Source organism: Balearica regulorum, chromosome 20 (genome assembly GCF_011004875.1).
Source record: "Balearica regulorum gibbericeps isolate bBalReg1 chromosome 20, bBalReg1.pri, whole genome shotgun sequence".
Taxonomy (NCBI): domain Eukaryota; kingdom Metazoa; phylum Chordata; class Aves; order Gruiformes; family Gruidae; genus Balearica; species Balearica regulorum.
In genome coordinates, this window is record NC_046203.1 from 6883321 (window position 1) to 6904030 (window position 20710).

At 41.9% G+C, this 20710-nt stretch overlaps 1 protein-coding gene across 4 annotated transcripts; it reads right to left on the reverse strand.

Annotated features, from left to right (window-relative positions):
- Nucleotides 1-372: 372 nt before the first annotated feature.
- ODF2 (outer dense fiber of sperm tails 2) lies at nucleotides 373-20580 on the reverse strand. 4 transcript variants are annotated; one of them, XM_075772620.1, is made up of 21 exons: nucleotides 20366-20563; nucleotides 18597-18681; nucleotides 17739-17892; nucleotides 16248-16373; nucleotides 15449-15619; nucleotides 13884-14050; nucleotides 12719-12848; nucleotides 12300-12431; nucleotides 11369-11443; nucleotides 10341-10412; nucleotides 9636-9752; nucleotides 8550-8735; nucleotides 7603-7712; nucleotides 6805-6940; nucleotides 5989-6099; nucleotides 5234-5338; nucleotides 4514-4672; nucleotides 3524-3624; nucleotides 2824-2986; nucleotides 2343-2468; nucleotides 373-1573 (listed from the first exon to the last, which is right to left on the reverse strand). In XM_075772620.1, exons 3-21 carry the CDS (start codon nucleotides 17844-17846, stop codon nucleotides 1400-1402), a joined length of 2469 nt encoding a protein of 822 aa, XP_075628735.1. In that variant the 5' UTR covers nucleotides 17847-17892; nucleotides 18597-18681; nucleotides 20366-20563; the 3' UTR covers nucleotides 373-1399. The 4 variants fall into 4 exon arrangements, with proteins under 4 accessions (XP_075628735.1, XP_075628736.1, XP_075628734.1 ...); XM_075772621.1 differs by having other exon boundaries at nucleotides 17739-17850; nucleotides 20366-20528; XM_075772619.1 differs by lacking the exon at nucleotides 17739-17892 and having other exon boundaries at nucleotides 20366-20580.
- Nucleotides 20581-20710: the final 130 nt, after the last annotated feature.

Consider the following 20710-nt stretch of genomic DNA (forward strand, 5'->3'; position numbering starts at 1 on the left):
GCCGCAGAGGAGCCCCGGGAGGGAGGGCTGGAGGGCAGCCTGGCCGGCAGCGCTTCTCCTGGGTTGCAGGGGCAGGGAGAGGGCACCATCCATGTAACAAGGAAAGAGGCTGGAGCGCAGCTGCCCGCATCAAAAGCCCCAAAATAAGGGCCAGAAAACCCCAGATACAGCACAAGGAAAAGGAAATCCCCCAACCCAATCAATTAAAATGTGGTTTATTGCTTGTTTTACCATAGCACCTTTAGGATTTTTTAAAGTGTTAAACACACACACACGATTACAGAACTCTCAAAAACCTATTAACTTAAAAAAACCTTTATGCAAAATCTGCCCCATGACCACATCACACATAAATAAGATACAAAAAAAATAAAAAAATAAAAACAATATTTATTTTTGCCCCCATAAGAACCATTTACTGGAACGAATAGGGCACTAGAGAGCATATGAGTTTTAGGAACTCAACACACTGAAGACCTGATTTTCCAGGGGAAGGTGCAGGGTGGTTTGATGAAGAAGTTGAGTTTCTGTAGCTGCTCTTTAATTGGCTTAAGACCAACTGAGTATTTCATGCACACCCTAAACTCACATGGCATTCACAGCAAGACCCCAGCTGTAGGGCCACTGAGGTTAAACCGCAATCTTTCCTATGAATTCAGACGGTTTTGGCTCAGCCCTGGGGATATTCAGGATCAGGAAATGGGGTGAAAAGAGTAAAGCAACATTAGCATCACACTCAGAAAAAAAGATGAGTAGAGAATATACAAGAATCAAGTAAAAAAAAAACCCTAAAACCCACCAAACAAAATCATTATTTCTGGTACAAAACTGTTTCTGAACACTGTGGTTGTCCAGGAGATAATCTCTTGTGAGAGCCCAGGCACTTAAGTTATTTTCAGCTTCACATTTCTGGCAGGTGGACCCTTTCCCACCATCCTTATCCAATGTATCAATACAATGTTCAATAGTTTAAAAAAAAAAAAATTTAAAACCCCACAAAGACACTCCCCCCCCATGATCTCCCCAACACAAAAACAGAATGAAAAAGGAAGCCTCAAAAGGAAAAGAGCTCTTATAAACATTATCATGCTAAAAAAACTGCTGACAGGTTTTAGGACTTTACAGGATGAAAAGGATCTTTTTCATCATATGTAAAGCCATCTGGTTTCGGGGCATGGTTTATGGTGTAACGTCAACCTCCAACATCAATCTGATACTACTGATACCCTACACTTAAGACATGCGTCACCATCATTTTATCATCTCATGCTGCAAGGAAAAAGAGAAAACATCTCCTGACAGTGACCCTAAAACACCAACCTATTTTCTAAATAACATATGGCTTTGAAATAGGGCTCCTTTTGTGCTTAGAAGCAGAGGTGCAAGCAGAGTGTTGTCCTCAGGGAGAAGAACGAGAGCGGCTGGGGGAGCCCAGCAAGGCACTTTCTCCAAAAACGTTGGCATAGGAAGACTTGAGGAATTGGACGTAGTTTTGCATGCTGCGGTTGGTGCTCTCCGACTGCTCCAACCGATCCTTTAAATCCTGTAGGCGGCTTTCATACCGGCGCTCTGCCTACGTAAAGAAGCACAAAAGACAGGCTGAAAGACAGCAACATTCATCTGATTCACGTTAAACTTAAGCTGTTCCCCAAAAGCACTGAGGACAGCAAGAATTAGCACAGCAGATGACATTACCATAGATGGTGCTATGATATTTATAATTTGTTCTGCTCATTTTCATCTCCATTCAGCAACCCACTGACAAAAACAGGAGATAACGCAGCTAATCAGTTGGGCTTTTAAAACTGATTAGCTACAGTCATGGGGAATTAAACACACTCTTCTGTAGAGCAATTTGACCTGATCCATGTGCCAACCCAACTCCAAGTAAAGCTCAAGTAAACAAGCAGGGCAGATAGGACATGATGAAAGATTCTCGTTCTTTCTTCTAGAAGAAATCATTTCCTCTAGAAGAGAAATTGCATTCTCTCTCAGATAATCAAGCACGGTAAAAGAAATTGAAATCTGTCCATGATATCTGGTGCAAATCTCATTTCCACATAAGCAAAGGTCTGATTCTTTTCTTACACATGCTTCAGTTTAGAGCAAGTTCATTCAGATTATTGCTGTAAGTAACAAGCAAATGAGAGTCCACACCCCTGACTCGGTGACATAACAGCCATGTCATATCACACATCTGTCATGGACACGTACAGCAGCACGTCACACACAGACACAGTGCTGTGTGACTTTCACAGTATATCCATAGGACCTTGGTTTATGGACTCCAGTTGCTGCAGGACACACCAGCACAGCAAGAGCATCCCTTGCAAGTCACTCACATCGTCTTTGCTCCGACGCAATTGATTCAGCTCTGTTTTATTCCTACTCAGCTGGGTCTCTAAATCCAACATCTTGGACTGGGCTGCCCTCTCTCTAGACGTTGCTCGTTCTCGAGTTTGTTCCACCTACGTGTAACAAAACAACAACTTTGTTAAAGGGTTGTCTATGGAAGAATGATTTTTCCCTACCCTGTTGCCCACAAAAGCCCTATGAAGTTTAATTGGACACATTCTCATACATAAGCAGCATCTCAGTCGTGTGCTTTCCTCTCTTCTGTTGCGAACTGGAGTGCAGAGTTCAGTTTTTCAATGGTATAAGTGCTGACAAACAGTACCAGCGTATTTTATTATTTGTATTTGACTGAACATGATGATTTTAATGAATTTGGTCCCAGGCTGAGGAGACATTTCCAGCATTCTCACGGTTCCCCTTTTACAGTCTGGGTAGTTTCGGGAGAATTCACAAACACAAATTACTTACTTGTCTTTTGGCATCTTCAATGGCCATCTCCAACTGACGTGCCAAGGAGCTACATTCACGGGTCTTCTCCTCTAACCGCAGCTGACACTGGTGGATCGACTCCTCACGTTTTGCTATGACCTGAAGGAATTCTATGTTCTGGGTGCTCGTTGTCTCTAGTTTTCTAGGTTAAGATAATAAGGGAAGGAAACCTATTCATTTTAAATGGAGTGTGTCGCAGTCTGCCTTTTTGTCAGGTCCTGACTAGTCTGGGAATAGATTCCGTTCCCCCCTTGAAATGCGAGAGCCCCAAGAAACACTTCTCCACTTCTCAAATCAAAATTTCAAAGATTGAAGGACATACAGAGTATTCACATACCTGCGTTTTCCCAGACATTGCCACTAAAAAGACTTTATAAACATGGGTAAAAACACAGTAATATTCAGTAACTTCAAAATTGTCAGGCTAGATTGGACAAGGAGCTGGTTTATCTGTGTAAGCTATCATCCTTTCTACCAACATTTGTAAAAGATGCTGCGAAAACCTAGAATTCTCTCTCCAGCTACTGATTCAAGATCCTTGTGGGATAAGCAAATGCACAGAATCCTGGAGGGACGTGGGGGACTGGAACTAGACTGACGCTGTTTCAATCCCCTGAAAAAACAACGGGAAAAGGATGGAAACAAGGTTAAGAGAGCAAGAGAGCCTAGTATTTCTAACCTTTCTAGCTCCTCCACCTTCAAGGTAAGCTGCTTTTTCTCCTCCTGGGCAGACTGATACCTCTCTCTCGTCATCTCCATTTTGTCCCCCTGGAGCTCAATCTAAAAATTACAGTACGTAATTACTTTACAGAGTAATCACTACACACACATGACCAACCACCTAAAATGCATGCAGCTCTCCAAAAGAAAACATTCTCAATTCATAATTTCTGGTGACTCCTAGAAAAGGAACAATAGATAGAAAAGCAAAGCACTAAACATCCATTTTCCTGGTGTTTCCACTTAATGTTTGGAAAGGTATGAGAAAATTCTTCCATATTGCAAATGAAAAGCCAGGTCTGTAAATACTTGCATGCAGAGCAGCCACCTGTAAGCACAGCAAAGCACACACACATTAAAAGTAGCCATATACATGACAGCAGCCCACAAAGGCATTAAAGCCCAAAATACCAGGAAGGTTTATTAATTCCAAGCCTGAGTAAAGCAGTCAGACTACAAGATCATTTGCTGTGTTTTGAGGCATGGCTGTACAAGTCATGCCTGTCTATAATTGTCCTGCAATGCCTACACAGTCTTCCTGGGGACAAAAAACAGAGACGGGGAAACCAAGTTGAAAGCAGGGTGAGAAAACAAGGTTGGGACAGCACTATCAGCAGAAAACCACAGGAGGGAAAGCTGACAACACGATGGAAGTAACAGAAGTGAGCACTGGCATTAGCAAGTGGTGTCACTGCTGCTATTCAGTTCCCAACAAGGTTCTGCACCAAGGGATAAGAAACCTTTCAAATAGTAAGGAATGCTACTAGCTACGCCGCTAACTTCTTGCACAAAGACATGGCACACACCTTTATTTTGCAGTGCACGTTTAATCTTTTCAAAAAAGAGACGAGAACAGAGACGAAGTTTGAACCTTCCTGCGATTAGAAATTCATCTTGGTTTCAGACTTGCGGATTGCAGTGCTGCAGGTGCTTTCTGCCAGTCCCTTACCCGCTGACGAAGATCTGCAATCATGACAGACAGGTCCACATTCTTCTTCTCATAACTCTGAAGCTGGTCCTGACATTCTGCTAGCTGCGTCTCTGTGATCTTTAGGATCTCAGGCAGCTTTTCCAGTTCAGCAAGCTGGCTCTGGAACTGCTTACGTGCCTACAAAGAGAAACATGAGAAGCTTTCAGATATTCATAAGGTCAAGATTAAAAAGTTTCTCAACTTCAGTGAAGCTTTGTTAGTCTGCAACCGTGATGACACTGTGTGGATATTTGTCCAGTGTTGGAGTTCAAAGCCTAAGGTCTTCTCCTACTCCAAAAGGCTTTCTTCTTAGGATTTGGCATTCCCTATTGATGGAGTGAGAATGAGTATTTTGGATCCTGGGCTTCAATTTTACTAGAAGTGCAAGCTCTTTTTTGAGGACAGCTGTTCCACATCAGACAATGGTGTAACCTGCATACTCCACTGTTCTAAACCATCATTTCTGCAGCAAAGGACACACTAAGCAATTTAAACAACTCTAAAGAATGCCATATAGTAAAAAAGAAGCTGCTAAATGTTAAATAAATTTTACAGAATGAACGAGTCTTGAGAAAAACTATTGGAAAAGGCAAACTCAGATAAGCCTTTTATTTCCTATTCACAGCCATTTTTCACTACATTCAGAAGATTGAGATCCATAACTGTCTACAACATAGCAATCTTTAGAGGAATAGTTACCAGTTCAATCTCCTTGTTCATTTCATCCTTTAGTGTCTTGTTCTCTTTATCACACTTCTCCAGTTTTGCTGCCACATCATCTGCTTCCATTCGGGTCTTCAACACCTGGACATACAAAGAACTCCACATACTTTATCTGTCATATATAGTTTTCAACAAATGTGCAGTGCTTTGGAGTAACTAAATCTGCTCAAGAATCAGCAACAAGTTTCTTGCCTCACTAACTGCCCCCCCAGAACAGTATTTGGAAGTTCACTTTCTGTTTCTGTCACCTGGATCATTTGGGCTTTCCACCAAGCATTCTCCTCTCTTGCCTTATCTTTCTACTATCACAATATCCAAAATCCCCCCAGAAGAGCAGCCAAGGAACAGTACTTGCCACGCCAAAAGGCAGAAGAAAGCATCTCACTGTTTTCCTTTTGAAAAGGAGCACGGAAAAGTGAAATAATTAAAACCAGTCTTTTGTTTTCCATTAATCAAGATTTCTGCTGTGGGAGTCAGCTCTTCCTAATGACCAAGTTATCAGAACATAGTGAGGAAGGCAAGTCTTCCATACTTTGGCACACAGACCTGGCAGTCTGAATGCTGCCATTTGAGAAAAAGTCATGCTAATAGAGACAAAAGAACCAAAACCATATGAAATTGCAACTTCCTCCAAGAGCAAACAAAGCGTTAAGGTATTAGAGAATAAACCACAACAATGAAGGGAGAAAACACATTTGTGCAAGGGCTGAAGGTTTTGATAAAATGCCTACCTGTGACTTGTAGGTTTCAATCAACCCTTCGTAGTTCCTGACAGAGCTCTTGAGCTGCTGCACTTCCATCTGCGCTTGGTTCAGCTTTTCCTCCATTGGGACCACACTAGCCTGAAAAAAGAAAACATCTTCCATTGAGTGCTTGGAAGTAACTGCCATGCTAGCTGTCTAACATTGCCTAGGCTAAGAAAAAAGACTTGTCAGCGTAAGTTTACAAAACTTTCCAGACTTCAGTGGCTTGCCAAATTTACACCAGCAGAGCACAAAGGTTTGGGATGGATGTGCAATTTCTCCATCTGCCTAAATGAGCTGTGCTACTTGGATTAGGGCCACTCCTTATTTGGATCAATGCCTAGCTTTCCAAGAAGAAAATTATGTAGGTCACCTACAAGATCACCAGGGGTAAGAGATGACAGGAGAAATATGCCAGTCTTATTTTTATTCTGGAGATTACCATTCTTTCTGCACGAGCTACAGTTGTTCTGCATAAGCTACAGTTGTTTGTTCTCTGCACGCAGCATGAAGATGTAAGGATAAGATGTAAGATCCCAGCTGGAGGAAACAGCACTGGATTGGAGGCACTCCTAGCCAAAACATGCAAGAAACCCAGCCCTCCCAGAACGTTCACTTTCTTTCTTTATGTCTCTTCCCAGCATACTTGCCATACTTACCATACTCAGGTTATGGTAAAACTGGTTTGAAACTAAACAGCAGCAATGGGTACAATTCAATGCTGTTCTCAGAGGCCAAGCAACTTGTTAAAATTTATCCTTTTTTTACCTAGCGTTTCAGCTTCAAACTCCTAGAATAACTGACCTTTAGCCTTTCATTCTCCATTTTGAAAGAAGTGGTCTCTGTGGTCTGTCGATGCAATTTATCCACCAAAGCTTCTCTGTCCTCCCGCATCTTGTCCTCCAGGGTTGTCTGTTGTTCCAGCAAATCTGCAACACGGCTGCCATACAGAAAGAAAATTAATCGTTAAGTGACAGGAAAGAATAAGACTTCTAACCCTTGAAAATTGTTTCAGAAACATGGCTTTTTCCCTATCCTTTCATTTTCCTCCTCCAGTCAGGTTTGCACACCTATCTGTTACACTGTTCTACTACCTCAATCTTCTTAGCCTGCTGGAAATTAACTTGAGTTGTCCCCCTGTGCCTCAAATCCATTGCCTCCAAGATACACAGGATAAAGATGTACTCATCTCGTACCTATCTATTTTTTCCTGCAACAACAACTGTACCGCAGTGATACCAACACATTTATTTAGCCTTAAAACAAAATTGGCACAAACTATACTATCTCTTCTAATCCCTTCCATTCGAGCATCTCAAATAGATCTCAAAAGAAAGCTAACCTTAATTCTTTCAAAGCATTACAAAATGGCAAAGGAAGAGAGAGTTCTAAGGGTCAGGAAACCCTTAAAAAGTCTGCCTTTACTGTGGCAAGTCAGCAGCAGAAGCCATCTCTCTCAACCTCTCCAAACTCTGCTCTAGCCTTTAGGTAGCGTTGGTTTTGCTTGGATATTTACAGGCAATCCAATTAAATTATTCAATGTAATGCTATTATTTAATTAAATTCAATTACATTATCCTTGAACTTAGAAGTCATCCCCACCTGTTCAGCGTAACAATTTCCAGTTCGAGGTCACTCTTGTCCTTTACTACTTTGTTGTAGCGACTCCTCCAGGACTCCAGAGTAGACAGCGCCTCAGCAACATAACCGTCCTGATGAACAAAAGAAATGTGTGAGGAAAAGAGCAAGGGTGACAAAAATGTTACTGGACATGGGATATGCAGACAACATGCAGAGATGCTGGTATGGGTAAGCATGATATGTGCAGAGACTCCACTAAGACTTTTAAAATATTGAGGACAAGTATTTATTTTTATTCTTCCTGATCCTTCAGAGAGAGGTGTTCTCCAACTACTGTCAGCCAACAGACATAACAGCAGCGAAAGAAGAATCCTCTTTGAAGGTAGATGAACTATCAGAAATACAAAGCATGGCTAAGATTCTATTAGTGGCTCTGGTCCCTGGAATTCTAAAAACAAAGGCGAGGAAAAAAATAATCAAGTAGTGTGAAATCCATGTTCCCTTCTGATTCATTTTAGTCCTAACTTTTCTACTTTTTCTTTATATCCTTCAGTCATTTTTCAACAGGAAATTCCAGTACACCTCTAAGCCCTTGTACTTTTCTGCTCATACTAGTTTTTTGATTAACAACCAGCTCCATTCAGAATTTTCAGTCAAAACCACAAGGTTTTATTTTATTTGCTTTTGTCAACCCTCAGATGGTTCTAAAGAATCAGGTGAAAAATCAGATCTGCTGGTTTAGAATGATCTAAGTTGTTGCATGTCCTAAGTTAAGGACATGCAGCGAATATAAGCGACAGCTGAGAAAACTGGATTTGTTCTAAACTTAGCATAAATGGGCCAAGGCATCAAGACAGAAATAAATCTCATTAGTTGAAAGCAGAGATTCTCCCCAGAGCTGCTACCAGAAGTGAAAGATTTAGATGCAGGATGTGAAATGAGGTCTCTCCTCCTGTATTATCAGGTACCTTTTCTGCTAGCTGGACAGTCAATTGCTCTGCATACTCTTCACTTCGCTCTGCCCGCTCTTTCTGTGCACGGATGGCTTTTTTCAGGGCCTCTTTATCACGATCTGCCTTCTGCCTTAGCTCTTTCAGTTGTTCCATGATATGTTGCACTTCTGCCTTATGCTGAGCTTCACTGCGCTCCAGATTCTGCAGGGGGGAAGAAAACACACCATATGGAATAATGCCCTTGTACCTGCATATCCAAAGCAGCAACTGATTTCCTAGAAACAGAGGAGAGAGCTGGGTATAAACTCCCAGCCTTCAGCCCGGAGCTACTTGGAGTCACATTTCACCTACACAATCCTGTCCTAATGCTGACAGACATGTCAGCGTGACATGTCTTCCTTCCCTTCCAAGAGTCCTTTCTTCTTTCATAAGCTGCTCTCTAGAATACTGATTTCCTCTCCTGACCAAGACAGTCTACTAGTCTTTTGATCTACCTGAGAACATTCCTTTTATTAATGGAAATGCTTGTATATAATAATGTTGCTTTACGCAGCTATATAGTTCAACAAAATTAAAGCTCTTAAACCATTAACACACATATCATACCAAAACATAACATCATCACAACATCAACAGATATGTTAAACATAAGACTTTGGTCAAGATAAACCAGGGGAACTTTCTCCTCCTCATTAATACTGCAGAAAGCCTGCATGAGGCTGATCAAATACAGGAACTCATGGCACAGCATTTCTCCCAGAAAGCAAATTAAATAGTTTACAATGTCTTGATGCTTGATTAAACCAAAACCATCTCTTAAATAATTATGTAGTAAACAACTTAGAAAAAAATTTTCTAATAAATGCACGTAGACCTTAAGGTTATGATTTTGCCTCATGCATCAAATGTGAAAAGCTTTTTCTTTTTTTACTTCATTTGAAAAGTATGGCGTGTGTGTTAACGGCATAAACGTCACCAGCCAGTATTTCAGTCTACCAGACATAGCAGAAGAGTCACTGGTGAGTGCTACTTCCCCTGTCAGTCAATTCAGTTCATGAGAGTAAACGAAGAGACAATCCCCAGGGACCAGTGAAAACATACCCGTATCTGTATGGTCAGACGGTTGTTCTCAGCTTCTTTGTTTCGCAACTGCACTTGTAAATGGCCTCTCACAGCCTCCATAGATTTGGAGAGTTCACATGCTGTCTTTGCCTGGTCCTAAATAGGAAGCAAACAAGATACACCTTTTCCCTCAACAAGGTAATAGAAGGAACACTTTCTAGTACGTGTTAACTGTCTCAGATTTCTTCACTGAATGATCTCCAGCCACCTCCAGTTTCCTTAGATGGACCCTCACAGCTCCTCTACACAAACAAAATGGGCAACAAATGAGTAGTCATTTATTTTACATCAGATGTGAATGACCGGCCTGAAAGATTTGTTCTATGGCAAAACATCCTTCATATCTGGGGTCTTCCACTACATTCCCTTTTTACTTCCTAAACAGAGGAACAGACTGGAATTTGACATCAGGAACCGACAGGACCTTAAACAGAAAGGCAATTCAGTGATAAGCCCAAAGAGAATACTATCTATTCATCCTTATGATGGGTATCTTATTAGCAGAATATGGAATCCACAGCTGTGTGGGAACAGATAGCTCTCTGTCTCGTTTTATAAGCAAGCCAGTCCTTTGATCCCTTAGAAAGTAATCGTCTGCAAGTACAAACCCATATTTTGGACTATCTGTGGTTCTACAGAACTGGAAGGTGGAGCAGGGAGGGGAAAAGAGAAAGAGGAGGCTACCTTTTCTGCCTGTATCTGAATGGTGAGATTGTCCACTTCTTTTTCTTTCTCCTGAAGCCTCATCTGAAGTTGCTGGAAAATAAACACCACTCAGAGGTTAAGTAACACACACATTTAGGTGGGTAGGTGGAGGGAAAGAGGTGTAACTGCCTTCTTCTTGATACCCTCTGGTCCATGGTACTCTCTGTTTGGTATCCACAGCAACAGCATCCTCAGCCCCAGAAAAAACAGTTTGCATTCTCAAGAAGAAAGCAAAATGGCTACACATACATTTGTGTAGCGGGGCATAGGATACCCAGAACAAGGACCTGATAGGACTGTATACTCCACAGACAGAAAGGAGCATTACCTATGTCTCACAGCATGTTGTATAACTTCTGGCAATATAAGAACTCCTTTTGCAGTTTACAGATAAGGAAATGAACAAAAACTGGCACCAAGTCACTCAGTGACAGAAGCAGATAGAGAAAGCTTATCCTCTTTGTACTTTTCTATCTCTAAGATAGCATGATAAACATACAGAAACAATAAGACGATTTCCAAACTGAAGAATTCTATCCTGACTGTCAGGGGTATTTTGGTGGTAGCTTTTTTTTTTCTCTCCCACCCACAGAGTTCTCTTTTTAAAGAAAAACATAGTACAATTCTTGCTTTGTACATTCAGCACATAAGAAAAGGCAAGCAGAATCATTTGTGCTTGAATTGAACAACATAATGAGAACAAGGTTAAATTCTTCTTTATAGATGAACACTGTAAATCCTAATGGTGCTCTTATATGTAGGTCTCAGTTGTGCTATGCCCATTCTAAGCACTCATATTTCAAAGGCTACAGAAAATCTATCCACTTCAACATGGAGGCTGTTAACCAGAGGGGCAATGTAGTGGCTCTGATTAATACAAAAGCCAAAATATTTTTTATTGGTCTAAAATACTTTAGTGTAAGACTTGATGGCTGAATACAAGAAAAGCTTGTAGTTTTAGATATCTCTGCTTTATCTGAAAGAAAGAGATATTTTGGTTTGCTTACCACTTTCTCTGCATCTGAGTCAGCCAGCCTTTGCAGCAGTGCTCTTTGCCGTTCCAATATCTTCTGAGCATCCTTCTACAAAAGAAATACATGAGAAAAATGTTTAACTAAAAAGTCAGTTTCATACAGATTCTTTAGAAGGAACTGGGCAAATCAACCATTTCCCCTCAGTTGCAGCAGCAATTCTCAGAAGATACCCAAATTTCCTAAATACTTCACATATCACGCATCTCAAAGTTTTTCCGCTTCTCAAATATTACAATAAAAAGCATGATGGCAATTTAAGGTCTTTCACAACTCTCTCACTACTCAGCGAAAGTCACATGGAAGAACTCAGTCCCTTTTGTCCAGTCTCACCGGTGGCTGAAAGAACTGTTACCATTGGCCTGCTTTGCTCAAACTGGACATAAACGACAGGAAGAACAGCAATTTCATTTCTGTATTGCTCTTACAAGCAATATCGAATTGTTCTGTACAAGCTGTACAGAATTGTTTACAATTTCTCTGTTATTGCTCTTACAGCCTACAAAAATAAAGTTCTGAACACCCTTAGGCCCCCATTAGCTAAGGCCACATCTAGTCCTCATACTTCAGCCAGTGCAACTGTAGCAATAACATTTCACACTACCATGATAAGCAGATACAGTGGTATCCAGATGAGAAAGAGTTGGCAACACAGTAGTGCCTATATCTTTTAATACAGTCAAAGACTTAGATGCTCTAACACCCTCACAGCAGAAAAGTCAGCCTCACTCTATGATGGAGGCAGGGATAAAAAAACCAAACACTGTCCATTCTTTATGATACAGGGTCAACAACAGGGTTGGGAAAAAACCAAAACAGGATTTAAAAGCTCTCAAACTCAATTTCAGTTCACAAGACAACATAGCCTCCTGTAATGATCCAAGTTCAAGCACACAGCACTGCTCACCTCCCGGTTGTGCTGTTCTCTCAGAAGTTCTCGTAGTGCCTGGTTGGTTTCTTCAAAGGTGCTCAATTTCTGGAGCAGAAGCTCTTTTTGTCTTGTCAGGGCGTTAATGTCTGAGCTGCTCATGTGTTTCTCCTAGAGGAAAAACAAAACAAAAAAAGAAATCAAAATAATTGTTCACATGGAATTAATGTATGAAGCCGATACAAGCATGGAGCAGAGCACTACGTGTGCAGAAGGTAGCTGGATGCTGCATGTAAATACCCCACTTCCAAACAAAACTAGCAAACTCTGTAAGCGTGTTAAATCTCTCCACTTCTCCTTACATTTTTCTGGATCAGCAACTGTAAAATTACATTTTTAAGACAGCCATATAACAGGACAGCGTAGTCAATGCAAGAATAAAAAGGGACAACACCTACAATGTTGAGTCTCCCAATTGTATTTTTCAGTGCATGGATCTGCCTGGCTGCTGCTGCTCCATCCCTTTCTGCCTCGCTCAGCTTGGACATCAAACACTCTTTCTCATGCTGCAAGTACTTTTTCTGTAGCCTGTAATGAGATGTCAGCCATCAGAGAAACAAGAAGCCTTGACAGCTGTCCCAGCCACTATTGATATACAGTTGATTGGGTTAAAACTCATTAACACCCTTGAATCAGAGGATAAATGCTCTGAACACTACTTAAGATTTACCCTCTTTCAGTGTAGAAGTTGTTGTGGCAGAAGACAGTAAGTAGATACCAGGAGCTTGCTAGGACCCCTGCTATGAAACAGGAATTTAGAGGGGACAAATTTGGCTTGCACCAAAGCCTGCACACTCTATTAAACCCAAACACAATGCTGTGCTTTTCCTGGGCACTTAAGCCACACCAGAAATAAGACTCCAAATGGCTGAACATAAAATAGGAAAGCACAGCAAGATATACAGCTCAAAGATTTTAGCCATGGCTTGCAATCTCCAAAGTATTCACAAAGTTTCCTGAAAAAGGAACGCACAGTATTGAGTGATCATTCTTAGGAAAAAATAAAACTAACTCTCTTAAAACATTAGTGTCCCCCAGAGACACAAACTTCCCTAATTCTTTAGATACAAAGCAGATGCAAAAACATCAGACTTGGACACCTTTGGGGTCACAAAGAATCATGTGGGGTTTTTTCAGTCTTCTCAGGGGCTATGACTCCTGTCTCAGTGTGATTTTCACAAAGGCCAAAAATTCTCCTCTAATTTTCAGCTCCATGTTTATTCATTTGTTGTTCTACCAATATCATCACAATTCAAACAGCATCTCTTAACCTTCAAAATATTAATTGCAGAGCTAGGATGACCCTCCAGTAGGCCACACAAGCCAACCGCTCTCAGGTTCCTCTCAGAATAGTTTTTTTCCATTCCAATAATCACACTAGAGCCCTTCTCTGCAGCTATTGCCATCTGAAGCCCCCCTTCTAAAAGGTGACAAAATATCCAAGAACATCAGTTTTTCAGCAGCACCCAGGGTACAAACTACAACCTCAAATAATGTTAGTGATAAAGCAGGTAGGGCCCTAAATACCATTGCAGTAACAATGGAGAACTGGAGCTTTCTTACACAGTCAGATCTTTCTCTTCCTTTATGCGCTCAATATTGCGCCTGAGCAGTGTATTCTCATGTTCTGTTTCTACCAGCTCTTGTGTGACCTCATTCAGTTCTTCTTTCTGCTCCTCAAGGAGACGCTTTGTCATTTGCTGCTGTTCCTCCTTTTTCTGCAGCTTGGCCTGATGAAGATATTTAAATAGAACTTAAGACAAACCAGGTGCTTTTTGAAGTGATACACAGAATCAAACCAGTGAACTAGCCATTCAACTGCGCCAAACAACAAAGGACTATGCTTTTTTTTCTTCTTCCCCTAGATACTTCCAGGCTGTTCCTGTGCACAAAGGACATAATTCACTTATTGCCTGGAAATAACTCCCATCCTACAAACACAGGCAGACACAAGCATCCTGTCTCTAAGTCACATACCAAAAAAATTGTTATCAGACATGCGACATGTCACAGACCTCAAACGTGACAGGAAAGGAGCTCTGGTAGCAGTTCACATGGCTCCCGTTGCTCCACTGCTGCTTTGAGAGATCCAGGGAACTGGGTGAAATCAACCTAAATAGTCCCTGGCATTTTGTTTCCATCTACCCATTTTGGATTACCCTGGATGTCTGTGGCAGCTCAGTGTCCCTGCTGGTAGTGTGACTGGAATTGCGCACAGACTACTCAAGATCTGAATGGGGCTCAGAAGTTGACTACTGCTCCCCGTGAATGACATGTGCATCCCATTTAGCAGTTAAGAGCACTACAAACAGCTGAAGATATGCAAGAAGAAAGAGTATAGAGGGGGGTTGAATTACTGTCAATTAATGTGATCTTACACCATGCATTTAAGTGACACCACCAAACATTTAGATTCAATTAACTTATTAAAAGTATTAAAATGGATTTTTGTTTTACAATCATGCAGGTAATTCTATTAAGTTTTGCAGCATGCATAAAATGGGAAATGCTTAATATAAAAATCTACTTGACTCAAATCCTATTCTTGTTCACTGATTTGAACTTCACGTAGTTGTGAGTAAAATAAGAATACAAGATTTGCTACCCTCAGTGTTAACTCAAAGTTAAAAACAGAGTTTGCCCCCACCATAGAGCATCTTATGAAATCTGGGAATGTCTCCAACCCATTTTTTAAGTGGTGTCAAGTACGTAAGAGGCTATCTGGAAAACACATCATCACCAGGTTGCACATTTTGAAACAGAATCAGAAGAAGCGATCTTGTTAAGTGGATTCTTTGACAATAAAACATCCTCATACTATATTTTTCACCTCAAATGACCAGTTTTCAGATTTGCTGCTTAGGCAGAAGATAGATTATTTGGAAACTGAAGCACAGCAATACCATATTAAATGGATAATGTTTTAAAGTGTTTCATAGTAGGGCTCAGGATGTCACGAGGATAGTTCAGCCCTTCTAAACAACTCTGATTTTTTATTTTTTTTTTTTAAGCAAGCTGCCCAACAGCCTGGGTACTCTTCCAGTGCACCAAGACTTGACTCCAGCCTCCTCTTGCCAAACGATCAGCTACAAAGCTTGAGTCAGCAGGTCTTTACGCTGTCTCCTCACCTCATTCTTCAGCGTTCCCACCACATTCATCAGGCTATCTATTTTCTTTTCATATTCATTCATTTTGCAGTAAACAGCATCCTCCTCATCTGTAGAGAGGTCACTCAGACGCAGTACTGACAGCATTTTTTCTGAATCTGGAGGTGTAATTTCTAGGCGGTGAGTTGGTCCCTGGTAGAAAAGCAATAAAGGGGATCATTTTTTTAGTATAAAGTTATAAACAGTATTCTAACCCTAACTCTGACAAAAACAAATACTAGATCGCATCACTGCAATAAGGCTAGTAAGGAAAAAAAAATGTAAATTTGTAAACAGCTCTTTCATTTCCATCAGGGAAAGGTCAAGAATGCAGAACAACTAGAACAGAAAAAGAAAAAAATGATGAAAGTCCAAATTCTCATCTAGGAAGAGCCAGGAATACAAAAGGCAAACTATCAACCCATGAGAAAGAAAATGTTACACAATACTACACAAATACTGCATGCTTTGGAAGAGACTAAGAACAGCAGCCTCTCTCTGTGCCTCCAGACAAGATCTTGAAGGGGACTAATAAAACTACAATAAACAGAGAAATTTGTCTGGCCTCTAGAGGCAGAAAGGCATGATATGGCCGTAGGCTGCTAATTAGCTTCCAATCTTTCTATATTGAAAAGTGAAAAATATTTATAGAAGCACTTAAAAAGGATGGTAGGTGACAGTAGCCTTCTTCCAGATCAGGCCAGCTCCCTCACTACACAACTGCTCTCTTCAACCTCAGATAAACCTGAAAGTTTGTTTTAAGGAGCAAAATCAGCCATACCTCCCATTTGCAGGTGGAGTCCCGGACAGATGTTTTGCCTGGGGGTAGCCAGGGGGCCTTAGTTTTCACCCGGACAGCTCGGCACATGTTCACAGCATCCTCTTTCGTTTTCTGTTTGTGCTTTTGCTAAAGAAAGAGAAAATAAAATAAATCACAGACTTTTAAAGAACCATTTACAATTTTTAGTGCTGCAAAACCAAATGAAAGTTCATTCATACAAAAATATCACAGTGTTTCACATGATACATCAGATCAGATGAGCCAGCAGCCATCCGAGGAGGCCAACACCAGCCTGAAAGAAAGGTTGTTGAACATTCAGTATGGCTAGATGTAGTAAATTTTTGTTTATCACGTAGCAACTCTGTTGTATCACTGGTATGCCTGCACTTCTGATGTGACAAGAGCCTTACCCAGCAGGCCAGGGGTGAGAGATTGGGCAGGGGGGACAGAAGTCTTCTCTGTATGGATATACACAAAAAAATACCACAATACAACCCATTCACTTGAAGAAGGAACAACCTGGGACATCCCTTGTCCATTCCAGTCATCTCACAAAAGAGTAGCTATATCATTTGACAACAGCACTACCAGAGAAAAAGGAACAGTGCAGTGCGATTGGTTATTAAAAGCCCCTGAAGGGTTTTCCCTGCTTTGCAGTCAACTAATACATCCACATCTATTTGCATTGAACTTGAGGTGCTCTTACTGAAGGAAAGTCAAAGTGTTTTGCACAATTCTAACCTTAGAAAGAAATCAGATACTCTAATAGACAATTAATTAATAGGAGACATTGATTTCACTGTCAGGGCCTACCCCATTATGATATTTGCCCTTAGCAACAAACACAAAACTAATAGAGGACTTAGAACAGGATGTCTGCACATAAGGAAGAATGAGCTAGCAACTTCCATCGACTTTTGAGAACAACTTTACATAAACATCCAACTACAAAGGAGGACATGAGATAGCTAGAAACTCCACTTCAGTATTGTCTTCTACCTACTGTGGATAATGCTATGAAGAGATCGTCTTTGCCACGTAGCTGAGCAGACTGAGAAGGTGCTTAATGCCAGAAGAATGGATTTTAATAGACACATTTATTTTAATACAGTCAAGATGAAATTTGAAACACCTAGATATTACCTTTCCCTAAACCCTTCCTACAAAACCAGGGATGAAGCCAAAGAAAAACCATTGTCAGGATGCAAATCCAGGAAATAATAAAAGAGAAAAAAAAAATCACCCAAACCACATCACATTGGAAGCAACACTCCTCACAATCACACGCTTGGACATGAAAAGTTAACTATACATTTTATATCATACTTAAATCATCTTAAACACAGAAGACATGTTACTGAAAATTCATCATTGAATACGAATTCAAGTCTAATGCAATGGTAAAACAGATCTCAAAGATTTTGCGGTACTTCTAGGACCATTCACCTTCCTCTTTGTAGCCCTTACAAACACCCAGCTACACACTCCTACCTGGCATTTTGCAGGTGTGGTTTTCTGACCCTTTTTAATATGGACATGGACAGGGGTGTTTTCATCCACATGGACGTGCAAAGGGGGAGATGAGGAACGGTTCTTCATGGCTCTTCTCCCACAAACGGGAAAGGGCAATACAATGAAAGGAAACCTGTGAATAAGGAAACTGGAAATAACAACATTTCCCTCTGTGCTAGAGAGCAACAATGGCCAGCTTTGGTTAAAGTTTGAGCTTTCTTTCAGAAGCATCTGCCATTTTGAACTGCACACTATCTTGCTGTAAAGCTAGGATTAATACAAATAATTTCTCTGCTTCTGGTATTCTCTGCTTTTAATATGGTCATTAACAGACCAAATACAGCTGGATTGATAGCAGACATCTGTAAGAGTCATTGGACTTCAAAGTTTTAGATCAAGCAAGCAAATCAAGGGTTCTAGTAACCAACACAATCTGATTGTGAAGAGAAATTTGAAGGGAGAAGAGGAGTATCAACTTAACAGTTTAGTTAAGAAAAATCAACAGGAAACCATCAGATCTTTCCATCCTAGAACACTGAACCTGTAAACTCTTTCATATGTGCTTAACTTTAGGCATCTTTTTGAAGTTAAAGAAATGCTTAAAAGCTTTTGGATCATGGCATTTCTTTAATCTTCAGAAAAAAGTATAACCTTAACCAATATCTAACACAAGACTGAAAAGCCTAGAGATGCAAGGTTAAAGTCATCACCTTTGAGCCTGATGCTTAGGTTGAGGTAATGGTGTAATGCAATTGCATATCTTACAAAAAAATCCACCAGCAGCACCAATCTGATTCTGGCAGAAAGGTTTTTGTCAGCCTAACTAAAATTACTTACAGTTATTCTAACGCGTTTAGCTCTTCTGGGTAGTGTGCTCTGTGCAGAGACTGCAGTCACTTCATCGTTGATGGATGAGGAACACCTGATACAGAAATAATAAAATGACCACTAACAGGAACAGTTGCCCCTTTCTGAACATCCTCTTCCTTTCAATTTAAGGCAACATGCAGGCTCAAACACATCAAATGTATGAACCCAAACAACACAAGTTGGTGTGTCCTGGCTTGTGATGTCATGAGGGAAGGACCAAGATTGGAATTCCTTACATATTGATGATGAAAGTTGGTTTAAACATTGGAAACATTTTGTACAGTTACATGATGGCCTTACTCAAACAGTTACAAACCTTCAAATTCTAACTGCAATTTTTAACCAGTTTCATAAGAAAACAAGATTTGAACAGTTCCAGAGTACCTGTACACCCCCTCCCAAAACCCACACCCTCCCTAAATTCTGCCATTATTGACAAATTCTGTAAAATTTGACAGAAATGTTGAGGTTCTAGGTTTATACAGTTGTGCAGGCTGAAGAGATGCATCCAAACTAGTGCTCCTGCTGAAGGAAACCCAGCACCAGACAGACTCGTGTTGCAATGTGGTCACTGCCTGCCCAGCTGATACGTGCGTACAGGTTGGCTGAGCAGCAGCTGGAAGTCAGCTACAGCACAAGCAGCTTCTTGCCTGGTGGTACTTGGAGGACTTGAAGAAATAAGAGCGAGGGAGGAGGGATCTTCAAAGGACTAATGTCTATCAGGGAGTGATGCAGTAGCGGTGGTCTATCAGGCTTAGTTAGCTAACCTTATGGTAATAATGCTTCTCAATTTGCTATGTAAGAACAAGTGTTACAAGTAAAGTGTTACTTGTAATGTGGTAGAGCAGGATTTTGTACAATCTTCTGTAAGACTAGAATTTAGATCACTCTATAGCTCATTGATTTGTCAGCTTGCCAAGGTTCATGTAATAACCTACTCTAAGTAAAACTAATAATACTGCATCTGTTTTTAAGCAGTATGTGTTTGAGACAACACACAGTCATGTATCATGTCAGATTTATGATAATTACAGAGGGGAAACCAGAGCCGTAGTTCCCTTGACCAGGAACAGGAAGCGACAGTTTTCTGAAGGAACAGGATTTCCCCAGCTTCTAGCTATGAACAGCTTCAAACACCGCTGAGTGTTTTAATCCTCCTCTTTCCAAGGAAGGGTTAAACTCTCCTCAGGACTGTGAGTCGGCTACAGCACCGACTGAGAACTCACACTGAGCTTTTGAATCACCACAAGTGAAACTCAAACGCTGTCACCCAGCTTTCCCTAGCAACAAGGTTTATGTCAGAAGTTTAAGTAACTTCTCCTGCCATCTCTGGAGGCTTTTCAAAGAAGCTGTGGGTACCTCAGGCTGGCAGGACCTCGTCTCGGGTCAGTCTCTGCTTAAAGCAGGATCAGCTCTGAGGTCAGAGCGGGGTTTTACCCAGCCGGAGCTGGAAAACCCCCAGGGGCGGCACTTGCCCCCTCAGCAGCCCGTCCCAACGCCAAGCACGCTTTCCGTTATGTATTTAAATTCGCCTGATAGTTCCCGCTTTCCCTGGCAGCGGCAAGAACCAACCCAAGGCAGGAGGCACTTCTCACCACAGACGTGGCAGGCAAGGCGCCGAAGGAATTATTCCCGGGGGTCGCACATCCCCGCGGCCACACGGCGAGAGGACCCCCGCCCACCCCACCCCTCCCCTCACAGGGCCCGGCGGCCGCGGCGCGTCCCGGCCCCCTCACCGTGAAGGGCCTCGCGGGGTTCGCAGCCGCTGCCGCCTCAGGAGGTCTTCGTCAGCAGCGGGGAGGCGGCGGGAGGCGCTGCCGCTGCCATGGAGACCCCGCAGCCGGGGCGAGAGGGGCGACGGGAGGCTGCACCGGGGGCAGGAGGCGCCGCCGCACTTCCGGGGCCGCAGCCGCGCCGCCGCCCGCGGCTCCCCCATTGGGCGATTCAAACCTTCCTCGTGACCCGGCCCGCCGCCGGTGGCGTCACAAGGCCCCGCCCCGCAACGGGCACCGTCGCCATAGTGACGCGAAGCGGCCCGGAGGGGCCGGGCCCGGCGCCGCGATCCGCGGGAACGCCGGGAC